The following is a 12,448-nucleotide window of genomic DNA, read 5'->3' as shown; positions in this document are numbered from 1 at the left end:
CCTCACAAAAAGACTATTGCCAGTTTGTTGACACACCCTGGTCAGAGTGGAAAAGTAGGCAAGCATGACCCCTGATGGTAGAAGGAAGACTTGCTCCTCAAATTGTATTTATTCACATGTAGAACAGTCCAGAGTACACACGAGTGATCTACTGCAACTATACAAGAAGAAGACAAACTTAAGAAACCAAAAAGCAGGAAAATCAATCAAGGCCAAGATGTGGCTCTGTCTGTGATTGGTGACAATCCACTGAGAGAAGGTACTTAAAGTACTGCAATGATGAAGGTGACTACTACAAGAGCTACTACTACAACAATAACAACTACTACTCCTACTACAAGAGCTACTACTACAAGAACTACTACTACTACAAGAGCTACTACAACTAGAACTACTACTACAAGAGCTACTACAACTAGAACTACTACTATTAGAGCTACTACAACTAGAACTACTACTATTAGAGCTACTACAACTAGAACTACTACTACTACAAGAGCTACTACTACGACTACAACTACAACTACAAGAGCTACTACTACGACTACAACTACAAGAGCTACTACTACAACTACAAGAGCTACTACTGCAACTACAACTACAAGAGCTACTACTACTACTACTACTACAAAGGATGCAACATGTGTTTGACATATGATGTGACTGTTTCATGTCACCCATTTGTTTGTTGTTTGTTTGTTTGTTTGTTTGTTTGTTTGTTGAGTTTTAAAATGCTGTAATCATATTTTTTTATTTGATTTATCAACCCAACTGATGGTTTTAATCAAACAAATAAATACAAAAAATATAGATAAGTTCCAGATAGACCCACAACTGGTGAGCAAACCAAATCTGACATATGCCAACATTCAACAACCTGACATGAGCAAGAATAAATATGAGTAGATGTTAAATATATAATATTATATGATGTGGTGGACAGACAGGTGTGTGTGGACAGACAGGTGTGTGTGGACAGACAAGTGTGTGTGGACAGACAGGTGTGTGTGGACAGACAAGTGTGTGTGGACAGACAAGTGTGTGTGGACAGACAGGTGTGTGTGGACAGACAAGTGAGTGTGGACAGACAGGTGAGTGTGGACAGACAGGTGAGTGTGGACAGACAAGTGTGTGTGGACAGACAAGTGTGTGTGGACAGACAGGTGTGTGTGGACAGACAAGTGTGTGTGGACAGACAAGTGTGTGTGGACAGACAAGTGTGTGTGGACAGACAAGTGTGTGTGGACAGACAGGTGAGTGTGGACAGACAGGTGTGTGTCACAGAGAAGGTGAAGTGAGCGCAGTGTCCAAAGCACCGTGTCCTGCTGCAAACCGCACAGACATAATGAGGGATTTAAACCGTCAACCTGCTATAAAGGCCCATTCTGTTGATTAATATCGGCTTCTACCTTTACTATTGTGTCTATGTTTGGAAACAAAGATAGCACAACTGCTTTAAGCTGTCATTTTCAAAAAATGTAATGGCTGCTGATGTCCACCATATGCTCTCCTTGTACTGAATATGTAGATTATTTGGATGAAGTTCACCTCATCCTCTGCAGTTCATCGTGTAGATGTTGAAAGGTTTTTTTAGCATTTTAGCAGCAACCACCGATGTACCAATGTCAGGTTATGTGGCAGCCGTGACCCTTGTCCGGAGGTTAGAGGTTCAATAGACAACACACTGCCATTGTGTCCTCGGGCAAGACACTTTACCTGCCTTTGCATCCCATGTGCACGTATGCAGGTGTGAACGTGTGGGTTTGTGAACTCAGATGCGGGACAATAGATGGAACGTTCACGAACACTGCAGCACTTTAGCAACCAAACATATATATATACAATAAGAATGATTATATTATCAACATCACAGTCGTCTTACTTTGGCGCACAGTGGATACCAGTGGAAGCTCTGCACGGGCGTGTCCAAAGCCCACCCGTCCAGAGGAATCAAGGCTTCCCCCATGAAGGCTTTCCTCCTCAGGCTCCCAGAGTTGAAAACGCAGGCCTGCAGCTGCTTGCCAGTCAACATGGAGCGCTCTACGTGATGCTGTAAACAAACACATAAACCCTCGTCATGAGAAACCTGTATAATTGTTGAGAGCGGATATATATTTAGCCACATTCTCAAAGCAGGACCTTTAAGACCTCCATGTAGACTGGATTTGTGGTGTTTTTCTTCACTGTGGTTTTCAGCTTAGCGTGCTTCTCCGGGCGGATGAACACTTGGACATACCTGTGAATGAAAAGTGCACAACAAAACCATAAAACATATTGGTTTATTTGGTGGGGACAGTGCACGTGTTGTATTATCATAAATCAACACTGGAGGCAAAGTGGACAGTTGGTGCTAAAGTCACTGGTTTTCCCTGCTGTCTCCCATCCAGTACTAACCAATATGTACATAGTATTACAAATATAATCACATTTAATGTAATAAACCCACCAATATTGTGACAAATACGTTTTTTTTTAACGTTTGAGGAACATCAGGTATGAGCTCACAATCGCAATAAACTCCCACAAATGTAAAAAGAAAATGTTTAAGCAATTGGGGGTTATGTAATGAATATCTATTGAACCTAATGTTGTTTTTTTTATTAACAGTGTTTGCGCAAACAAACATCAAACCCACGTAACAGAATAGGACAGATCGACTTTTTAGATTGGACGGACCAAACAATAATTGGGCTACATTGTCACAAACACATGTGTCTGCACTTGTGTCCTTAGTAAGAATGACAGGAAATGAATGAAATAATAAATAAATAGCCTATACTTTACAGAAATTAGAATATTTGTCTGAGGAGAATTGTGAGTCATTGAATAATTCCCATCACAGAATTCTAAACATGCCAAGTACTGAGAGAAGAGGTTTACTGCTTAGACAGAGCAGGAATACAACTGAAAAGACACAGGAAATGTGTACATTTAGTACAATGACAATGACTCTTGGATGAGAGTCGAAACGTCTATTTTTTCTAACTGAGTCCAGATGACTACAACTGAAGCATTTTCTACTATGGAACACGCCTGGACGAATGAGGGATTACACCGACATTTAGTACTGTAGAAAAAGATTGAGTTGAAGTCTTGTGGACAGTGTTTGGACTTTCATCTAAAAGTCATTCTCAGTCTGTGAACTGGTCTGAGAACTCTTCATTCTCCTCTGAGCAGGATAAGATCTGTCCTCAGAGTTCCCACACTTGTAAAAATCTCACTTTCATTGTCCTTTTGCAGTCCAAACAACTAATCGATTAATCATTTTAAAATATATTAAGTAATTTGTAACATATTCGTTATAGCCAATTGTTTTTGGCCTGTGAAGCACAGCTTGGAAGGGATCAGTAAATGGAGAAAGGACTAAGAAGGAAGTGCGTACGCGTTACATTTCTTCTTTTTGGCGTCTCCACAAGTCAAGTTTCGACAGGCGCCAACTGAAATCTCCAAACAGGATGTTGTGTTGTTGTAGGCCACAGCCAGCTCCAGCTCTCCTGCTCTGGTCAGGGCATCCAGGGCTCCACAGTCTGTGTTCATGCTGCCACAGCTGCCCTGAAGGAACCAAGGGAACAAGTGTGTGAGGTGAGGTCAAATGTTAGGCCTACGAGTGCAGACAGACAGAGGTCAAGAGGTCATTTTTCCAATAAACAGTTGCAAAAAAATTAAATAAAACCTAAGAAAAGTTTAAAAACTTGCCAAGGCCTAATTATACACAGTGACTAACAGGGATTAATCACGATATTAAGTTTGCAGTACAATATTTATTTTGAGTTTGTAGAGAGCTACTTTTCCCTTTTTAAATGCGCTGACAAGTCTTTGGTGGGAATCATTTCTGTCATATCTCTAAAGCGCTTAGTAACAGTTATTTGTTCATGTAGTTTGCTATGAATTGGAGCAAAGGATCATGGTCTATGTAGTCCCCGCTGTTCTTTTTAGCTGTTGCTGAAATGCACTTAAGCAAAGGAGGTTATTCATCGATATATTGTTAGAGTCCACAATATCAAGACTTTTGGCGATACGATATCAGAATATTTCGATTATTGTTACGTTCCGTTCCTAGTAACTAATACATGACACATAATCGCATCAAGTATTCCGGAACCTTAGGTTATCTCCAGTCGAGTCTTTAAACTCCATTACAAACATCATACCAGCCAAAACATCCTCTCTGTGGGCACATGTTCTCTATGATAAATCCACTGGACAGATTTGTGAGGGTCTCTGTCTTGCATTGGACCCAGGATAAACAAGTTACCTTTATCCCTCTAATCTGACGCCCCGACAGGATCAAACAATAATAAAATCATACGATAAATTAAAATCATAAACATATATATTTTTATGTAAAAGCCACACACAATTGCTCTGATTATCTTTCAAATATAGTATTGTAGCATTGTTGATCAATTATTCATTTCATGGGGACATCAAAAACAAAGTGACCTCATGATTACAGTGAAACAAATCATGAAAGAGCTTTGATCAGTACTTAAACACAATGTCTTGTTTGTATTGAAAGCCTATCATGTTCTTCACAAACATATGTATAACTAGTTACCACTGTTACAAACTCAAATTAGCTTTGTAACAGTCATCACAACTGTTTGGATCCTCTTAACGGTTCATATGCACTTTCCACAGAATTACTCTAATCTTGAAACTGGTGTTGCATTAGCCCCGTCACTGGTTCAGATCTTTCATCGTCTTGTGTAATGTGACAGGAAGTGACTGTTCTCAAACCCACTGAAGTGAAGGAGGCGTCGTCCTCTGCTCCTGTAGAACAGCTCTCTTGGTCGCTCTCCCTGCTTTTCTTAAACACATTTGGAAGACTGGGCACTTTGAAAAGCTGAAAAAGAAATATATAATGAGCCCATAAATGCTATATACATACAATTATATATATATACAATCCATCTAGATTTAAGATCAAAGTTTTGTGTCAAACACCACTGACCATTGATTTAATCAATATCCGGATAACAAAAGGAATTCTTTGAGAGGAACAGGACTTTTACAACAAGAGTCAGCCATGTTGGATTGAAATTATGGATTTCACTCCTTCAGTATTTCATTGAATTAGTCACCGGGCTTTTACCCAAATAAGCTCACATTTTTTTCACACAATCTTGAGACATGGAACATCAATATTAATCACAACTATTTGGAAACTCTTAGCGTTTTTTTTACGTGTGTCACAAATACCTTAATATCACTAACATTAAAAACACTTATGTGCACTCATTGTCTGCACGGTTTAAGAACAACATTTTGAAGTGGTCTGTACTATAGTGCCACCTGCGTATACCTGGGAAACTGAAAAATATAGATCTAAAATGAGTGTGCTATTTTAAGTCCAACAAATCAGCCATGAATTTTCTTCAGTGACTGAAAAGTAAGCAAATCCCAAATGTTGTCAGAGTTAAATGCAGTTTTGCCAGAAGTCCTTACCTTGAGACTTTTGCTGATGTCTGTGTCGGATAAACTTTTATGAACACTCAGATGGAACAATTTCATTGAGTTTTTAACCTTGAGGTGATCGTGCCTGACATCATTTTCTGATGTTGACTTCTCTGCAGGACATAAATGTTACAAACACGTTTTTAATAATGAATAACATTTAAAAATACTCTAAATATTAAGTATATAATCCCTACTCCAACTGCATCGCCTATTGGATTTTTTTTGCTGATTACTACAACTGGAAGTTTTTCTTATCTGGCCAAATTTGATGACATCACAGATGACTGAAGCGGTGGCGGATGTATTACACAGATGAATGCATCTTTGTCAGTAGATTTAGACTTTGTGTGTCGCTGTGGCAAGATTAAAATCGTAATTTGCTCACAACATAACGGATGCAAAATATGTGACCTCCTTTTGAAGTGCAAGGCTTGTGTTACCTGTTCGTTTTATATTATTGGTGACAGAAAGTATCAAATCCTCCATGGAGCTTCTGAAAGACTTCGAGTTTTTTAAGTTCTGCAAAAAAAAATATTATATTACACATTGTTTTGCATCCCAATGATAAATTATGCAGTTAAATATAACCTAATTGTAAAATATTCTTATACAGACCCCAGATTTGCTCAGAAACGCACAATCCAAATGAGGAGGTGGTGTTGGGGGCACAATGGCTATATGACTGTAGAAATGCAGAATAATAACATATTAATAAACAGAACCACAAAAAAACAGACTCAGATGGAACATGCAGACACCAGGATTACCTCAGCACGCCGTAGGTCTTCAGCAGCTTCTCTCCCACACTCTCATTTCCTGCAGGTAAAGGAAACTGGAACATTATGTGGATCTGCATACTTATATATACACTACAAAAATAATACAGTCATACATTCTCTTTTTAGCTCTTAAAGAATAGTTTAACATCATTCATAGAAACTGTATGCATTATAACACGTATCATAGCGAGCCCTTTTGGATTTGACTGCAAACTGGTTTTAATTGTGGGTTCTGGTCAATTGTGGGGCTCGTTCAGCTTCTGATGGCGGAAAACAACTTTTTTCGTCATTAATCATGGCCCCAGTAAACTCTATAAATATATTTTAAAGAGGACATTATCATTTAATGTGAATGTGAAAAATAACCTGTGGTAGGAAATTTCTTTGTCTGTTCCTCCAGAAACCACTCTCCAGTTCGGCACTTGACAGCTCTGTAAATGAGAAGTTACGAGTATTATGACGCAATAGTGTACATAATAGTCACAATCAGTGTCCTGCCTAAACCACACTTAGACCCCGCGATTACAAGAATATCATGAACAGCAGCCCATACAGTCATCTTTCACCCTAAATATATTGCTGCATGCATTTCGTGAGAACTGTCAATGTGGGTCCAGGTCTGACTGAGCTCTTTCTGTGGTCTGTGGCTGGTTCCTGTGAACATTGTCTCATGCTCAGAATATCTCTTGTTACCTGTAAGCAAAGCAGACGGTGCATTTCCAGTCAATGGTGGTCACACTGATGCGGCATTTGGAGCAGATTCGGTGACTGCAGCCGTGGCAGACTTCTCCTCGGTTCCAGAGCTTTCCCAGCGGCCTCTGGCATCGAGCACATGGCCGCTCGCTGCACTGCCGAGCCGAGCTTTTTACACCTTTTCTACGCATCTCCTGCAAGTCCTGCTTCAGCCGTCTGCAAACATGAAAACACTCAATCAGACACGTCTAAACTACGGCTCTTGGGCCAAATGCTACTCTCAGACAAATCTTTCCTCAAGCACTGCAAGCTTAAAGAGCACATCTTATGCTTTGTTATTGATTAACTTATTTGGCATTAAACTATGATAAGTAGGTCATTATTTCACATTTTGTTAATTGTAAACTACAATAATGTTCAAACCCTACATGTATGACCCTGAATTATTTTAAATACAAATTTCAAGTAAGTACAGCGCAGTGGGTGGGGATAGGGGATAGGTGAAAACAGATATTGTGCAGAACAACACACTGATAGGTTTAAAAAGCAGGTATGGACCATGGTGACCTCATAATAGACTAACACTCTTAAACTGCAAATTCAAACATACATAATCAAAAAATATGTTTGAAATACAAGTTTGAGTATGTAAATGAGGGAACACCAACATAAGATGGTTACAAAAACATAATTTTCACGTCCCCTTTAATAATCCTCCTTTATAACCTCAGTACAAGCTTTACTGTGTGGGACAAGTAAAATTATTATGGCACTATTAACTACAAACATGTTCAGGTTCAAATTGATATAGCTCAATATAAGTTTTCGTTTTACTTCACCTGCAGTGTCACGCATCTTTATTGAAACTCATGATTATACATAAGATAAGATAAGATATTCCTTTATTGTCCCACATGGGGAAATTTCATTGGTGCAACGCAGGTAGATCCAGAGGTAGATACAGAAGAACAGATCACTTATAGGAAGTCTGAAAAACACTTTCAGTAGAAGATCTCCTATAAATAAATAAAAACTCCCATAGACAAATAAATAAATACCATTGCATGTGATCACGACAGTAATTGCACATGAATATGTGTCACGACAGCACATAGATTGCACATGAATTTCACAGTAATTGCACATATGACAGAATTGTACATCAGTATTAGGTTAGGTCAGTATTGCGAGTGTTCAGTACTAACAGTTTTTGTTATAAAGTCTGACAGCAGCAGGAAGGAAAGACCTACGGAACCTTTCCTTCACACATCGAGGGTGGATCAGTCTCTCACTGAAGCTGCTCTCCAGAGCGGAGAGAGTGTCCTACAGGGGGTGACACTCATGGTCCAGCATAGATGTGAATCTAGCCAGGACCCTCCTGTCCCCCACCTCCTGCACCGAGTCCAGAGCACAGCCCAGGACGGAGCTGGACATGTCACAATATAACCACATTAATATAGGTAAGTGTTTGAAAAATAACTCATTTTTTCTTATAATCTTGATTTCATGTTTTCAACTGAAACATGGTTTGACAAAAACACAGAAAATGTCTCACCAGGAAAAGTCTAATAGAATCTGCTCCATCCAACTTTAATCTGAAACACGAGAAAACCAAAAGGGTGGAGGAATCTGTGCAATTTTTAGAGATTAAATAATACCCACAGATCATTTGAGTATGTATCCTTTAAAATTGAGCTTAAACAGTCTCCATCCATTCTCTTCATTGTTTTATACAAGCCTCCTCAGCACTGCCTAAGAATTATTGATGAGATGTTTTCACTTGTGTTCACAGACTTTGATGGTTTGGTCATTACAGGTGATTTTAATGTGCATGTTGATAATATTTGTGACAAAAACACTTGATGCTGTCCTTGAAACCTTCAGTCTTACTCAGCATGTGAGTGGCCCCACCCACAGCAAAGGACACACTCTAGATCTCCTAATACAAAGGGGGTGAATATTTCAAATGTCAATGTAGTCGATGCTGCTGTGTCTGATCATTTCTGTGTCTTCTTTGACCTGTCTGTTTCTCCCAAACCACCGGTTGGTCCTGCAGTTGTTCAGAGGAGACACATAAATGATGGCACAGGTGCACTGTTCATGGAAATGATAAACTTTGAAAAGGTCTCATGTTCTAATGTAAATCATTTGTTGAACTCTGTTACATCTTGTGTTTTGAATGGGTGCCATTGCCCCTATGAAGGCTAAAATTGTTCAAAATAAGAAGAAAGCGCAATGGAGAAATGATGATTCGGTCAGGGCACAGAAAAGGGAGTGCCGCAGGGCTGAACAGAAATGGTGCAGGTCAAAGCTCCAGGTTCAAAAAGAGATTTACAGAGAGAAGTTGTACATTACTTCATTTTATGTAGAACTAGGGAAGGACATTTTTCTGAGTGGAAGCTGCAGTAACAACTCGCGTGTCCTGTTTGCCACAGTAAACAGATTAACAAACCCTCCAGCTCAGCTGCCATTAGAACTCATTTTCACATCCAAGTGTAATGAGTTTGCATTATTCTTTAATGACAAAGTTCAGGGCATTAAAAATGCTATAAATCCCACAATGCAAAAAATTACCCTAAAACCACCAAGACACTTAGAGCTAACTCACTTTGCACCTGTAACTGACAAAACTGTCCAGGAGACCATCATCAGTTCATCTGCATGCTGCCTCGATGTGTGATCCACCAGATTTCTAAAGTCTGTGCTGAACAGTTTGATAGCACCACTCACTCACATAGTCAACATGTCGCTTCAATCTGGAACATTCCGAATGTCGGTCATAAAGCCTCTCCTTGAGAAGAGTAGTCTTGATGCCGCAGTACTGAGTAATTACAGTTCACAGATTTCCTCTTTCTAAACTACTAATTTGATGTTTTCCAGTCAGGTTTTTTCAGTCAGGTTTTTTCAGTCAGGTTTTAGACCTCATCACAGCGCTGGGCCACATGCCCCTGATCTGTGGGGTGCCCCAAGGGTCAGTCCTGGGTCCCCTTCTGTTCAACCTCTACATGCTGCCGTTAGGTCAGTTGATGAGCAGCAAAATGTGTCCTATCACAATGATGCAGACGACACTCAGATCTATGTTTCACTGTCGGCAGGTGACTATGGACCAGTGGATTCACTGTCACTGCATCCAACAGATGCAGTTTGTGGATGCAAAACAACTTTCTCCAGCTGAACTCAGACAAGACTGAAATCATCGTCTTTGGCCACAGAAACAAAGAGAAAGTCTCCAAACGAGCTGTAAAACAACTGCAGTTCATCCAGAACGCTGCTGCTCGGGTCCTGACCAGAACCAGGAAGTACCATCACATTAGTCCTGTTCTCAGGACGAAGAAGATGTGAGACAAGCTTCTTCTTTGGCAATGTTCAAATCTAAGCTACAGTTTTGTTTAATTGTCCATATGACTGAAAAGATTTTATTTGCACGCTCCTCTTTGCTTTTTTTTGGTCTTAAACTGTTTGTTATGTTTGTGTGATTTTAATGCATATTTCCTGTTGTGTGAAGCACTTTGATGCCTTGTGTACGAATTTTGCTCTACAAATAAGCCGTGCCTAGGCAACATATCATAACAGTATGCATTCAGCAGAGATTCAAACCCATGTCCAGACATTGACTATTTTTTTCAAAACATTCAGCTTAAATCAACAACTTCCCTGTCACTTAAATCACAAACTGATTATGATTACTATTGTTGAACCAAGTGAGTTACCTGATCCTGTCTTCTTCTATGGCTCGGAGCTGTTTGTCTCTGCGAAGAACCTCCAGAACTTGTTCACGCTCCAGAACCTTCAGTAAACTCAGTTCCATCTTGGTGTCAGGTCTTGTTATGGTTTGACTCTGCTCTGAACTTGTGCTTTGTGGCTCTTGCCGGCTCCTCCCACCTCCTGTGCCCCGCCTCCTAGAGGAAAGGAGAGAGAGCAAGAGAGAGGGAGCGCGAGAGAGAGAGAGTGTGAGAGAGAGAGACAGACAGTGAGATACAGCGTGTGAGAGAGATACACAAACAGAGAGAGAGAAAGAGAGACACAGTGAGAGAGAGAGAGAGAAGAGACGCACTGAGGAGACACAGTGAGAGACAGACAGAGACACACACACACACACATATACAGAGAGAGAGACACACACACACATAGAGAAACACACACACATAGAGAGAGAGAGAGAGACACACACATAGAGAAACACACACACACACACACACACACACATAGAGAGAGAGAGACACACACATAGAGAGACACACACATAGAGAGAGACAGAGAGAGAGAGACACAGACACAAATAGAGAGAGAGACACAGACACATAGAGACACACACATAGAGAAACACACACACACACACACACACATAGAGAGAGAGAGACACACACATAGAGAGAGAGAGAGCGAGAGAGAGCGAGCGAGAGAGCAGCAGCAGCAAACATCAGGTTTAACGTACATTACTACATCATGAATTGTAATTTTGAGTAGCCGCGCTGACAATATAGTTTAGGTAAAACAAAGCTTTATCATCACTGTGGTTGTGGGTTTTTCTACCTTTACCAGGCCCCCAGACGTCTGGTGGATAAAGCCCGTCGCCTCAGCAAGGTGGAGGTTTGGGTGGAGTTTCCTTATTTGCACAGAACTAAACCCTGGGCCACAGAGTCGACGAGTCACAGCAGGGATAAGGTTCTACTTAACTTCTGATGCTGAGAGAACCGCTGCAGAAGAAGAGAACCGTCCAAATGCCACTTGAGAATCATCACACCACTGTACAACATGCTCCACCTGTGATTTGTTCACTGTAATGTCCGTGTCTGGGGCCAGGAGTATTTCATGTTCGAACTAAATCCGAGGCCATGGTTCTCAACCGGAAAAAGGTGGCTTGCCCTCTCCAGGTGGGTGGGGTGTCCTTGCCCCAAGTGGAGGAGTTCAAGTATCTGGGGGTCTTGTTCACGAGTGAGGGAAGGATGGAGCGTGAGATTGACAGGCGGATCGGTGCAGCAGCTGCAGTGATGCAGTTGCTGCATCGGACCGTTGTGGTAAAGAGGGAGCTGAGCCGAAAGGCAAAGCTCTCGATTCACCGGTCAGTCTACCGCCCTCACCTATGGTCATGAGCTTTGGGTAGTGACCGAAAGGACAAGATCGCGGATACAAGCGGTCGAAATGAGTTTCCCCCGCCGGGTGGCTGGGCGCTCCCTTAGAGATGGGGTCAGGAGCTTGGAGTAGAGCCGCTGCTCCTCCAGCTGAGGCAGCTCGGGCATTTGTTCCGGATGCCTTCTGGGCGCCAACCTGAGGAGGTGTTTTGGGCATATCTCACCAGGAAGAGGATAGAAAATGGATGGACTCTTCTATTCTTTAAAGTTCCACAGAGTAACTTTTGGAGACAATAGAATAGACTGAAATATGTGGATGTTTTATTATTATTATGTTTAAAACCCTGTGTCCTTACTGTGAGCAGCAGCATCTCCAACATTGTCTCTTATATGGCCTGAAAGCCTCCTGCATGTTTCAATCAAAAAGGTATTCTTTAGCGCGGG

At 40.9% G+C, this 12,448-nt stretch overlaps 1 protein-coding gene across 1 annotated transcript; it reads right to left on the bottom strand.

Annotated features, from left to right (window-relative positions):
- Window positions 1-1,850: 1,850 nt before the first annotated feature.
- sytl3 (synaptotagmin-like 3) lies at window positions 1,851-10,842 on the bottom strand. Its single transcript, XM_072450682.1, has 11 exons — window positions 10,643-10,842; window positions 6,933-7,148; window positions 6,606-6,670; window positions 6,228-6,276; window positions 6,076-6,142; window positions 5,907-5,979; window positions 5,449-5,570; window positions 4,745-4,846; window positions 3,383-3,552; window positions 2,140-2,236; window positions 1,851-2,050 (listed from the first exon to the last, which is right to left on the bottom strand). Exons 1-11 carry the CDS (start codon window positions 10,738-10,740, stop codon window positions 1,868-1,870), a joined length of 1,242 nt encoding a protein of 413 aa, XP_072306783.1. The 5' UTR covers window positions 10,741-10,842; the 3' UTR covers window positions 1,851-1,867.
- Window positions 10,843-12,448: the final 1,606 nt, after the last annotated feature.

The sequence above is a fragment of the Eucyclogobius newberryi genome, unplaced genomic scaffold (assembly GCF_026437365.1).
Source record: "Eucyclogobius newberryi isolate DKJ021-1_F unplaced genomic scaffold, fEucNew1.0.hap1 SCAF_1, whole genome shotgun sequence".
Classification (NCBI taxonomy): domain Eukaryota; kingdom Metazoa; phylum Chordata; class Actinopteri; order Gobiiformes; family Gobiidae; genus Eucyclogobius; species Eucyclogobius newberryi.
The sequence above is the reverse complement of the archived record's forward strand: the minus strand, read 5'-3'. Positions and strand labels throughout refer to the sequence as shown.

Coding starts and splice junctions, on each gene's coding strand:
- sytl3 (XM_072450682.1), bottom strand. CDS start 10,740: ATGGAACTGAGTTTACTGAAGGTTCTGGAGCGTGAACAAGTTCTGGAG. Junction 6,277..6,605: donor AAAGAAATTTCCTACCACAG/GTTATTTTTCAC, acceptor CTTTACCTGCAG/GAAATGAGAGTGTGGGAGAG. Junction 6,143..6,227: donor AAGACCTACGGCGTGCTGAG/GTAATCCTGGTG, acceptor GCATTTCTACAG/TCATATAGCCATTGTGCCCC.